Here is a 12,581-nt window from a genome sequence, read left to right as displayed (position 1 = left end):
GACATTCCTGCCCTCCCCCAATAAACACGTTGTATTTTATTTATAAAAAATAAATTATTTTTGTAATTATAAATAAACTGTGAACTTTAAGGCTACGATGTAATAATAGTACAGATAGTAATATAAGAGTAATACATGAAAAACAGGTATAAAATACTATGACAGTAAAACAAGAATAAAGTTTGAAAGGGGAGTGATTAGTAAAATATCCATTAAAAAAAAGTCAATCTGTTTCCAGTTCTGTTTCAAATTGGTGTTGAGATGTATCCATAGATCTCTTAAAGAGCCTGTGACAGCCTCCCAACAACTGTTGTGCAATGAAATATTGGGCTACTAGTCATCTCGAACCGTCAGTTTAAAAAAGAAGATGCGATACCGTTCCGATAAATATCAATAATTTCGAACATCGCGGGAAAATTCCTTCGACTAATTTTGAAGTTTTGGGGGAAGCCGGAATTGACGTCAATGCGGGAACGCTTCACTGTGCGGCGAGAGAGCCAAACACGGACAAAGTGTGTTGTCATGCGTAGAAATGGTGAATTACTGAGTTTAGGCACGTTAATAACGTTTTAATGAAGTTGACTACAGTATATTCATATTTGTCAGTGCTTTCATGTCAATTCGGCGAACATAAACATAAATGATCGTGGTGCAGATGATGATTAAATTAGGATTAAAAATCGGTAGTGAGAGCTGCTGAATTTCCTTCCGTCGGATGAAATCGATTATTTTTGTAGTTGTAAACNAAAGTTACATCAGGGCTGATTCATGACTTCATATTCCATACCAAGGTTCATGTGATGTGTACAAATACAAATTGAGCATTACAACTTTTTCAACTAGTTGGTTGAAAAAGTTGTAATGCTCAATTTGTATTTGTACACATCACATGAACCTTGGTATGGAATATGAAGTCATGAATCAGCCCTGATGTAACTTTTCTGTGGTGAAAGTGATAGAACTATTTTACTCGAAATTCAAATTTTCATTTTAGACATGAACAACACATTTATATAGGCCTATAGTGTAATTCATATATTTCACTACTTTTGTGAACCAAAGACTTTGGTAAACCAAATCTGAAACACATGTTTTTAGGTATACAATTTTGTATAATTCAGGCTATGAATGATATATGAACAAACCCTTCTTTAAAAGCCTTCATAATATTGATAGGAATATAACTGGAAGGTTTGGTGTATCTACGTGCTACAGAAGTTGACATTTCGAACTCAGAGTAGGAGAAAAAACTCATTTTGAGAAAACGACCTTTAAAGATTGCAGTGAGGCGCTAGCTAAACTCTCCTGTTCTTTGGATGACAGCTTGCGCATCGACGCACTCCGTGAAGGTATTTCATGTTCGGGGTCATTTGCTTTTTGTATAACCTTGCTTTGTGCAAGTGACAATTGTTGTCGTCTTCTCTGTAAACTTTTTTTTCGCCGTTCTTTTGCCATTTTGAGATTTACATTTCTAGCGCAAAGCTAACCAGGAAGTGTTTTAGCACACCACGTGACGCATCTGAACGAATCACTTTGTCAGGAAAGGAAATGATCGTATTTGGATTCGATGAGATTGTGCAGGAGAGACACAGCTTTCCAACTATATCTCTGTTGACATGGTGCACACAGCGGTCGCAGTACTTTATGTTACGTTAGAATGCTAACTTTTGGTGAATTTAGGAGAAATCTACTGACGCGAATAGACAAACTATAGTAAAATAAACACTTAAATGTGTATTTTGTACGTTTTCCTTCCAAAAGCCTGAAAGAAAACATTTATTGAATCAAAATAGCACAAAATCTCAAAATTGACCAGTACTTGAAAAACGATGTTTTTGCCTGCCGTGTCTCGCCTTAAAAGACAATGAAGGCAGGTTATATTGATATATTGATTGATATATTGATTATATTCAAAGGCAAATTAATACTTAGTCCCCTGAATCTGGAATAATGTACAATTCACAGCACAGCCTCACAATGTCAGGAACTTTTCATCTACAGATCGCTTTGGTCTGACTTTACTCTTCACTGATTGGTTACAGAAACGTTGAACTTATTGGCTATGGAAATCAGAAGGAGGGGCCCATTATTATATAAATGTTCGCGCGGAAAAAACGGGCGAAATAAACGGGCGAATTATGGCACTTTTGGCATTCCATAGCCTGGAGACTGACCTCTGCGTCACACGCTCTGACGTCATCAAGCACTGTAGTGACACTGAATCACCAGAAGATGTCGCCAAAAGCCCCGTAACTACATTTCACACCTTCATTTAGTTGATTTGTTAAATGTGACATGAAACTAATCACACATCACATCTTGAATTGAAAGGTAAAATAATTGCATTTGTACATTATATATTTACTTTATTTCTATTTACTTTCCGTTTTTTTTACTACCATCGCGTAAGTTAGGCTACTTTATTTTAAGATAAGATAAGATAGTACTTCATTGATCCCAATTTGGGAAATGTTAGTGTTGCAGCAGCATTACATGTTATTTATATTAATATTTAATTATAGCTTCCACTATTTATTATCTAAGAGATGATTTGAAATCAATTTAATTTAAATTGTTGAAAGTTTATTGAGTGCCAAGATTTTCATTGACAACCACTGCATCTTTGTTATTGTAGTGCATATTATAAGACATATTTGGAATTTTGGATTTGGATTTTAAATGTACACAACACTAACCTCAAGAGAGTACTAGGCTTACTACAATGATTGATTAAAGTAATGTGTTACTTCAAACCACCTATATGAGATATGTTTAATGAAAGAGCATGGAATAAACAAGATGAGAGATGTGGGGATATAAATCGAGCTCAGTTTAACTCATTAATTCCCTCGGTGTCCAATGCTCTGACATTTAGGCCCTCAATAGATCATATCACTCTGACACCATTAACTGTGCTTGCATGATTTTATGGTCAACAATCATGATACATGTCCAGCTGAAAAGGCCATATGTAAAGGTTAATACCTCTCCTGAATAAAGAGTGTGTGTTGTGTGTGGTGTGTGTGTGTGTGTGTGTGTGTGTGTGTGTGGGGGGGAATAGGCAGGCATGGATAGAGTTTCTCCCGGTAACGGATCTCTCTGACCACCGTAGATTCAGTTTCTCCTCCTCAGTGACTCCGCAGTGACGCCCTAAGAGGAACAACAACACTTGTCCTTTATCCGAGAATGATTATATTTGTCTTTTTACAAACTTCAGACTAAACTCATGGTGATCGCCGAGTGTGCGTGGCGGTCGCTGCCCGGTGTAGTGTTACCTTCCTCCGGGCACCATGGGCTCGTAAGATGCCTTCGCTGTGGAAACGGATAACCTTCTCGGCGGCCTCGGTGCTCTGCGTCGGCTCGGTGGTGCTGCTTGTTGTGGCTCTATCTACGGAGCGCTGGGTCGCCGGACGGATCCTGTGCAAAACCGGGGCGGAGATAGTAAACGCTTCCCACCCGGAGCTGGAGCAGTTCATCGGGGACATTTACTACGGTTTGTTCCAGGGAGGCAAGACCAAGAAGTGCGGGCTTGGCAACAGGCGCTCCAAAATATACAGTAAGATCAGAAACAACCTGTAGCCTAGTGTGGTTAAGTGTATTTTATTCATTTTTTAAGAAGAAACGCCTACTTTTATCATGATGTAAACACACTATTATTTGTCCAACATGTCTTATCGTTTTTATAATGTTGCCTTTTTATATTGGGTACTTAATTTGTGGTTTTTTATTTCCATTTCAACTTCTGTTATTATATTTTTCTGATTTTACTTTATTGCTGTCCTGAATTTGTTTTATTCCTGTTTCAACCATGAAGCATAAAACACTTTGTCTCTAGACTCTTTGCTGTATTATTATTATTATTATTATTATTATTAGTTCAACTTCACCCAAAATGTATATGATATCGATAAGTAAAGAAACAGACATTTATTTATTGAAATATTAAAAAAATACATCAAATATACAATTTTACTATGCTATTGGGAACTAATACTGTAAATAAAAGTAAAACTATTATTTAAAGTTTATTAATTATGTTAATACACATGCATTACCTGCTGCATCAACAGCAATAATACCCTTAGTTATACACCTGCACAGAAACAGAGAAATACCTCATCCACACCTTTTCACTCACTTTCATATTGACAAGCTCAGCTCACTCACCTGATAAAGTTTGTTTTTATCTGTGTTTCCTGTCTCTCCAGTTTTCCCAAATCTGGTGCGGACGTTGAACAGCGGCCTCCACATGATGGTGATCCTCTTCCTGCTGGTGGCTGTGGGCTTTGCTCTGGTCAGTCTGTCTTTCTGCATCTACAACGCACGGAAAGTTCCCTACCAGAGCATCAAAGGGCACAAAGGACTCTACTTGTGGAACTTCATTGCCGGTATGTATGTGGGGAAAGCCTATTACTATTCTCTCAAAGAAAACCCTTTAATTATTAGTTTATTTCTTTGGCTGCTGATTTCCATTCTCATTTCTTCAATTTTTTCTTTGGCCCAATTTGTGTTGATCGTCCAGTTAAATCGCCTTTCTATCTCTTCTGTCTTGTTCATAAAATAGGGTAGAAGGACCTGAAATTGTCCGAGCTGATTACTAAGGGGTGATTTGAGTCAATTTTGAGGGGAAAAAAGAGAAGATTCAAAGTGATTGTTTCTACGTGTTTTTATCAAAATCGCTTATGAAAATGATAGCTGTTTGTGAATTAAAACTATTTTTGTATTGCCTAAGCTGGAAAGTGTGCTAATTCAAAGTGTAACAGTGTGTCCGTTTGTTTAGTTTCTGGGTTTTTCTGCAAAAGAAAAGCTTGTGCTGCCCTCTTGGCCAGGTCACTTTAAAGAAAAGGTTAAATGTAACATTTATATGGATATTTTCTTTCAGCTTTCTTTGCTTCCCTGGGCCTCCTGTGTTTCCTGGCAGCTGTGAAGCACCACAGTCTGACGGAGCGAGTAGCCAATCATCGGGAGAACCTCTTCGTGCTGGATGTGCTGGACGACAGCCTGGACTGGTCCTTCTGGCTGGGTGTGGGCAGCATTGCCACTCACTTTGCCGTATGTGGAGTGGTTGCAATGAGCCGGATCAAACTGCCCAAACCAGAGATTAAGAAACCTGAAGAACCCACCATCTCTTCTCTGGACCTGCTTTACTGAGGGACTGAGAGAGGAGCATTTACTGGTGGTTACTGGAGCAAAACACAATGACTGACAGTAAAACCAACCCTGTGGACAGTGCTACTCAGACTTAATGAATGCACAAATTCCTGCAGCCCAATCATTCTTCTGCATTCTGGACATCCTTTATAACTGCACAATTTAAATAAATCATTATTATTGTCATTATATGTATAGCATGTCATTAACTGTGTTTTCCAGTCACTTTAATCATTTTCAAGTCAGTTTTTACAGTATTATTCTATAGAAAGTGTAAAGTATGCATGAATAATGGGGAGTTTTGGTTTTATGTCATAAATCAAATCCAAAGAACATTACTAAGAATGATCCTTTGATTTGATTTGTCCGTTATGAAGTGAATTCACAAGCTGTTAAAAAAAAGTCATTACACCGGTTAGATTAGTTATAAAGTCTTGGATGCTAAAAGCTTGTGACAAACAGAAATTTAAAGTAGACATCCATTAAATAATAACCTGGAGTATGTGTTTCATCTTATTGTCTATGTGTTTTATTGTTGTTATTATCTTCCCATGATCTGAAGCTTTGTATTGAAATGTTTTTATTTGTTTTCTAAAGTAATATAATTATTACAATTAATCACAAAGCACAACTTTACAGATAACAAAGTTGTCTCGGGTTGGTTTTACAATCTGTACATCATACGATATCCTCTGTATTTATATCCTTACGGCACAAAAGGAAAACACAGCAATATTACTAATATATTCAATATTATTTTCACAAAACTTGCAATAATCATGTTTTAAGCCAGTAAGGATTTCTTAGTGGGGGTGCCAAATCCGGCAGCACCAACGCCCGGTCTGCCACATGTGGAAGCCCCTCTTTAGTTTTTCACCTGCTGAGTCCAGAGTAAAATGCTTTTGTGTGCACAAACTACAAGTGAACAGCAAACACCAATGTGATTTTGGTGAGTGTACGAAAACCCTGGATAAATTTATAGTTGGGGTGCAAAACCAGGCAGTTGCACCACCTGTTCTGCTGAACGTGGGCTGTAGAGAAACCGTGCAGATCTTCCCTATTGACACCAGGATTAAACTTATCGAAAAAAAGAACATTAACATTGTGAGAGAGGCAGAGATACAATAACAATAATACATTTTATTTGAGGCCACCTTTCAAAACATTCAATGTCACTTTACAATACACAAATAAATAAAATACGAGTGGCATTACAATACAAAAATGTATTGCATAGAAAACCACAGGAAAAATACATTCTAAGGAGCAATTCAAGTGCGTCAAGACAGTGTTTCACAAATTATTCGTTAGGCTTGATTTGAAAAAAAACAGTGTCTGACTATATCATATCATTACTTGTAATTGTGTACGTATTTTGTATTCGTGGTTATCAAGTATCAGACACTTGAACAACAGAGAATGTTTTTATAAAATAGTACTATACTGACAAAACACATCTTATCATTTCACCATGTATTCTGTAGGAATAAAACATAAAAACCCAGAAGTTTATTCCAATACAAAACATTTTCCAGATTTGTAAATGTTCCTTAAGTTGAGCCTCCTCGCAATTGTATGCACATTATTCAGCCGTTTGCTGTTTAATCTACGGCTTTAGTGCTGCAAAGTGGGAGCAATGTTTTTATTTTTACATTTTCTATTAAAAGTACTAACATGTCCAAATTGCACATCTTGACACTAAACCAGTGTTCTTGTTTATGACATTTATAAGTTATACTTTTAAAAAGTGCTGGGGACAAAATTGGCCATTTCAAAAAGTGAACGCCTATGGTGAAAAGAGATGTATTGAGTGAAGGTTTATGCCGCTGTTTAACAGCTTATTTAAAACCTCCTGCTGCTCATCGCTTCTGCCGCCAGGTGGCGACAAATTCCCTCTTTGTTCTAGTTCGTGACGTTTGAAAACCGCGACGCTATCAGGTCGAGATTGCCTTTTCCTCATGCATGCGACCTCTAAATCTCTGTATTAATATATTTTCTGGCTTTATATATGAACAACAGATAACAATGCTTCTCTTGAGGAGGACCGTGCAGGCGGGGAAACACGGGAGGTCTTTTTCTGCGTCACAGACTCTCCTGAGCGAGAGAAAGGTGAGTATCTGTCCAACATTAGCTGACAGTTACATCAGTTTCTAACACAGGATTTATCTCCATTTCATACTTTCGGCTTAACCCATTCAGATGTGTGTGTTTTGATTATGTATTTATTTGTAAGAGCATCAGTGTGTGGATGTGTTTCAAAAACGCTCAAAACTTTGTTTATTTACTAGTTACTTCATTTACTATCCTCTCAAAGTATTTTATTAGCTTCGAATATATTGCAAATATCCAGTCACATTCATGGTTTGAACTGAAGACAGAGCATCTTTGTTTATATTTCACATTATAGGCAATTAAAAGTGATGAAGACCATTTTATTGGACTGATGTGGTTCCTTATTGTGTTCATGTCTGCAGGGTCTGGTGCTGGGAGTGTTTGAGAAGGAGGGAGAGGAGGGTGGCCTTCATCTGACAGAAGCAGCTGCAGGTTTTGACCAAACCCTGTCCGGAAAACTCTCTGAACTGCTTAAAATGTGAGTTTTTAATATCTGTGAGCTGACAGAATTAGTCTAGTTATGTGACAATTACATTATACATGTAATGGTCTGATACAAAATACAAATATATGTCATGTAAACATATGTAAAATGAGGTAGTGCAATAGCAACAGTAAAAGTGTGTGGGAAACACTGTACCTCTATTTTTCGCAAAAGTAACTGTTTCTGTTTTTTTATTCCTAGCTCTGGACCCACTCTTAAGCAAGGCAAAAGCAGAATATTCTATGGAATCCACAAGGTAAGAAAGCATGGAAGTAGATTAAGAAAACCCTGTCTTTTTCTGCAAAATCTACTCTAGAGTAATAAAATCGTCCTTGTGTCTTCTTCAGGACTTCCCATGTGTGGCAGTAGTCGGGCTGGGTAAAACCACTGCCGGTGTGTGTGGATCAGAGAACTGGGACACCAGCAAGGAGAACGTCAGACAGGCAATGTCAGGTAAGACACGTGACTCTGCTGCCATGTGCTGACTACATGGAGGATTTACTGCCTGACTCGTGTGTGTGTGCGTGTGTGTGTGTTCAGCTGGCTGCCGGCTGCTTCAGGACCTGGAGGTGAAGCATGTGGAGGTGGACGGCTGTGGGGATGCCCAGTCCGCAGCAGAAGGCGCCGGTCTGGGTTTGTTCCAGTATGACCAACTCAAATCCAAGAAGAAGAACAAAGTAACCACACAGCTTCATGGAAGGTAGACTAATAAATGGCTGTAGAAGATTGCTAGGGCAAACTGACTGTTATTGATAGAAATATGACAGTTTAGTTATTTCAGATGAATGCGGCATTATGCCAATACATATATCTGTTTGTATTTTTTTTCAGTGCTGACTCGGCCGGTTGGCAGAAAGGAGTCACGTACGCAGAAGGCCAAAACCTGGCACGGATGCTCATGGAGGCTCCAGCCAATCACATTACTCCAACAGCTTTTGCCAACACGATTGAAAAAAAACTAGCACCGCATGCTGAACGAGTCACAATACATAAGAGGTTTGTTCGTCATTCATCATTAATTAGTGTCGCAATGATGACAGAAATAATCAACAAGGCATGCAACAAATACATGTAAAATAAAGTGTTTTGATTCGTCAATCTACAGGTGAAACATTTTTGGGATTTATTGCTAAGTCAGAGGACAAAACATTTAAAGGCTTCTATTTTGATAATCGATTCAAACCAACACACTAAACCTCTAGTTCCTGTTCTCAATTGTAAAGATGTTCTGCTTTATTCTTTATTATATCATAGTAATTGGAATGTCTTTTGGGGGTTGGTGTTTGTTGTATTTCAAGATGTTACTTTTGGCTTAAAGAAACAGTTTTGTTGAGACCAACCAAATGATTGTAAACCAGAAAAGAAATGAAATTATATGGACAACTCTTTTTATCCGATGATTGATTTTTTTTTATACCATTGAAAGCAGATACAAGTTGTTATGTCTGATAAATCGCTTGTTTCTGTAGATCTCAGGCTTGGATAGAGCAGCAACAGATGGGAGCGTTTCTCAGTGTGTCTCGAGGTTCAGAGGAGCCCCCTGTCTTCCTGGAGCTGCACTACAACGGCTCTCCGGACAGCAAGCAGGCCCCGCTGCTCCTAGTGGGCAAGGGCATCACCTTTGACAGGTTAACCATAACAAAACAAACTCAAGCTCATTAGCCCATCAAAACAGAAAAAAACTTTCACATTAATGTTGTCTTTTTCCTTCTCTGTTTGCTGGCAGTGGTGGTATTTCCCTGAAGCCGTCTCCTTCTATGGATGCAATGAGAGCTGATATGGGGGGAGCAGCCACTGTGTGTGCTTCTATCGTCACAGCAGCAGCTCTGAAGCTGCCCGTCAACATTATTGGTGAGCCTTTTTTATTATATGCATCCTCCAATATATTTTTTCTATCATAGATCATGATTGAAACATGTATTTAATTAATAACGGCCCGTCCACACGGCGGCGTGTGTTGAAGCTTCAACACTTCTGCCCATTCACTTTGAATGGGGTGACGTCACGCTTTGCCGAACTGCATTGTGGTTCCGTCGCTTCGCTTTGCTCGCGTTGCTCGCGTTGCTCGCGTTGCTCGCAATGTTCAAGTTTTGGAAATGCTCCCTATTTCTGAGGTCTCAAGGTTGGCAAGTATGATGCCAGTACAAGCTCTAGCCAATCAAACCGCGTGCTTGTGTGTCCGGGGCGGGAGATTCATGTGATTGGTTGTTGGTCGAGTTTCAGACGCCCCATGCCTGCCGAAGTGGATTTAAAAAATATTTTACTAACTGTGAATACATTTGAATGCACCATTTTTTGATTGAATATGAAAAAAACCTTTGTAATGTTTAAATGAAGAGTTAAAGAAAATATCTGGACACTGAAATTCCTTCAAACTTTTTTAACTGTTCAACATTTTGATCTAACAGAGATTTTGGTCATGTCATGGTTTCATAATGCCTAAAAAAGATCCCTCTAAAGGGTTTAGATTGTTTTTGCCTGATTCTTGTCTTTTCCTACAACATGTTAATCTTATTCTTTAGTCAAAACAATCTGTCTGTTTTCCCCTTTGACAATAAATCAGGTCTGGCTCCCCTCTGTGAGAACATGCCTAGTGGAAAAGCTACTAAACCAGGTGACGTTGTTGTGGCCAAAAATGGAAAAACAATCCAGGTGGGTAGAGCAAATACAGTAGTTACTTGAGTGTGATGTGTTTGCGTACTTAAATATGAGCGTCTACTTGAACAGGTTTGTATTGTTGTTCTGTACAGGTTGATAACACAGACGCAGAGGGCCGACTGGTTCTCGCAGACGCTCTGTGCTACGGACACACCTTCAACCCCAGAGCCATCGTCAATGTTGCTACGCTAACAGGTGGGATTTTTTTTAAGTATCCAGTTACCATTGTATAAATAAGGACATATGACGTTCATTTTATGTTTAAGTGTTAATGACACCAGAAAAGCTAAATTATAAGGTGCAGAAAAAGTGTTGCATGACTGGGATTTTATTTGCACATTTTAACTAACCAACTGAAATGAGCAAAAATGTGTGAAAGCCATGTCAGGCTGGTATTGCCGTATGCCAAGATAATTTAACAATAATAAAATGTGTTTTTTCCTGTCTCAAAGGTGCGATCGATGTAGCTCTTGGCTCAGCAGCGACGGGAGTGTTTACAAACTCTGACTGGCTCTGGGAGCAGCTGCAGAAGGTACTGCGTTAGAACAATAAACATACTCGGCATCTCAGTCTATCAGCTCCTGTGTTGACTAATGGAATGTGTCTTTGTGTGTGTCTGTGTGTGTCTCTGTGTGTATGAAGGCTAGTGTTGTGACAGGTGACAGAGTGTGGAGGATGCCTCTGTTCCAGCATTACACCCGACAGGTGACTGACTGCCAGCTGGCTGACCTCAACAACGTCGGGACGTACAGCCGGTACGTTTCTCTCCCTTCCCTCAGCGAGGCCTGCAGCTCCTTACATATTTCTAAGATTTATAGTGAAAGATATATTATATACATAATATATGTATACCAATATCTATATAATGATTAATTTAGGATTTTACATGATAATATGCAGATCATTGACAAGTCACTATGATCTGGTGGTGTAAAATCTCAATTACATTTTCATAATTAAGATTTACTTTTATCTTGATAAAAAGTGAATTTATTTAGCTTTAAATTCTGAGACGAACTGCAGAATTGACTTTGCGGACATTTTTTTGATGAAAGTGTGGAAACATTGTGGAACACAAAACAGAAGACCCCTAAAACAACACAAATATACACGTAAAATTTGAGTTTTTTCCATCTTAAAATTAAACGATTAACCCATCATTATGTATTTTTCTTCTAAATAAGAGCCCAGTGTTACTCAAGATAACTTCATCCAGGATTGACAAAATAGCTGATTGAGGATTAACAGCATTGTTAAGTCCTGATAACAGCGTGTTAGCATGCATTAGTTGTGAACAGGGCCCAGGACAATACTCATGGCTTTTTCAATGACTCGTGTGTGATTTATTATCTTTCTAGTTCTGGCGGTGCATGCACAGCAGCTGCGTTCCTGCGAGAGTTTGTCACTGCTCCTCATTGGGCTCATCTGGACATCGCAGGAGTGATGAGTAACAAAGATGAAGTTCCCTACCTGAGGAAAGGCATGTCTGGAAGACCAACCCGCACACTAGTGGAGTTTGCTGCCGGACTGGTCCACAAAGGCTGAGAGATTGACACAAATATCAGATTGTACGCAAAACTCTCTGACTGTTCATCACTGGCCAGATTCAACAAGTCAAGAAGTCTGTGTACATATGAACAATATTGTTTCTATTGAAGGGCTCAATATTTTTTAAACCAATCTGTGACTTCAATGTCTACTTACAGCTAAAGCATCAATGTCATAGGTCACAATGTATGACCAGTTCAGTGTTTCCCCACACTGTTGTGATTTCAGCTGAAGCTCTATGGATACAACCAGGTTCACAAATGTAATTTATATGTTGTATAAAATAAACCCATAATCAATTATTTGTGTTTCTTTTGGACAGGGACATTCAATCAGCCTTTTATTACGTAACCCACGCAGATTTCAGGTACTATGGAGTAGGAAGTTATCATGACTTTACAATGGCTGTCAGGAAGATATACAAAGTTATTGTGTCATCTTAAAATCCAGACACCTAGAGAAAAGCGTGCAAATATAAAGCATTTTATCAGTGTCTTCACCTCCAGGTTGGAAACCCTTGGTCTAATATATGTTGTGTGCTGATGAAGCATCAAGATAAGACTTAATTTAAACCAATCAAACCATGAAAACAACCTTAGACCAACCACAAATATGAAAACAGGGTGTC

At 38.6% G+C, this 12,581-nt stretch overlaps 2 protein-coding genes across 2 annotated transcripts; both read left to right on the top strand.

Moving 5' to 3' along the window:
• The first annotated feature begins 3,064 nt into the window (after positions 1–3,064).
• On the top strand, positions 3,065–5,798 carry clrn2 (clarin 2). Its single transcript, XM_010791392.1, has 3 exons — positions 3,065–3,556; positions 4,209–4,388; positions 4,883–5,798. Exons 1-3 carry the CDS (start codon positions 3,304–3,306, stop codon positions 5,149–5,151), a joined length of 702 nt encoding a protein of 233 aa, XP_010789694.1. The 5' UTR covers positions 3,065–3,303; the 3' UTR covers positions 5,152–5,798.
• Positions 5,799–7,072: 1,274 nt separating this feature from the next.
• lap3 (leucine aminopeptidase 3) lies at positions 7,073–12,253 on the top strand. Its single transcript, XM_010791391.1, has 13 exons — positions 7,073–7,260; positions 7,626–7,741; positions 7,949–8,003; positions 8,095–8,200; positions 8,288–8,447; positions 8,579–8,743; positions 9,217–9,375; positions 9,474–9,598; positions 10,311–10,399; positions 10,498–10,600; positions 10,858–10,937; positions 11,048–11,160; positions 11,764–12,253. The coding sequence occupies exons 1-13, from the start codon at positions 7,114–7,116 to the stop codon at positions 11,948–11,950; spliced, it is 1,605 nt and encodes a 534-aa protein (XP_010789693.1). The 5' UTR covers positions 7,073–7,113; the 3' UTR covers positions 11,951–12,253.
• Positions 12,254–12,581: the final 328 nt, after the last annotated feature.

Source organism: Notothenia coriiceps, unplaced genomic scaffold, assembly GCF_000735185.1.
Source record: "Notothenia coriiceps isolate Sejong01 unplaced genomic scaffold, NC01 NC01_scaffold00035452, whole genome shotgun sequence".
Taxonomy (NCBI): Eukaryota; Metazoa; Chordata; class Actinopteri; order Perciformes; family Nototheniidae; genus Notothenia; species Notothenia coriiceps.
This window is presented reverse-complemented; position numbering and strand designations above follow the sequence as displayed.

Bases quoted from the DNA above. Each gene is read 5' to 3' on its own strand.
- lap3 (XM_010791391.1), top strand. From the start codon at position 7,114: ATGCGACCTCTAAATCTCTGTATTAATATATTTTCTGGCTTTATATAT. The intron at 7,261-7,625 runs GTGAGTATCTGT...TCATGTCTGCAG, and splicing joins CTCTCCTGAGCGAGAGAAAG to GGTCTGGTGCTGGGAGTGTT. The intron at 10,400-10,497 runs GTGGGTAGAGCA...TGTTCTGTACAG, and splicing joins AAAATGGAAAAACAATCCAG to GTTGATAACACAGACGCAGA.
- clrn2 (XM_010791392.1), top strand. From the start codon at position 3,304: ATGCCTTCGCTGTGGAAACGGATAACCTTCTCGGCGGCCTCGGTGCTC. The intron at 3,557-4,208 runs GTAAGATCAGAA...CTGTCTCTCCAG, and splicing joins CAGGCGCTCCAAAATATACA to TTTTCCCAAATCTGGTGCGG. The intron at 4,389-4,882 runs GTATGTATGTGG...ATTTTCTTTCAG, and splicing joins CTTGTGGAACTTCATTGCCG to CTTTCTTTGCTTCCCTGGGC.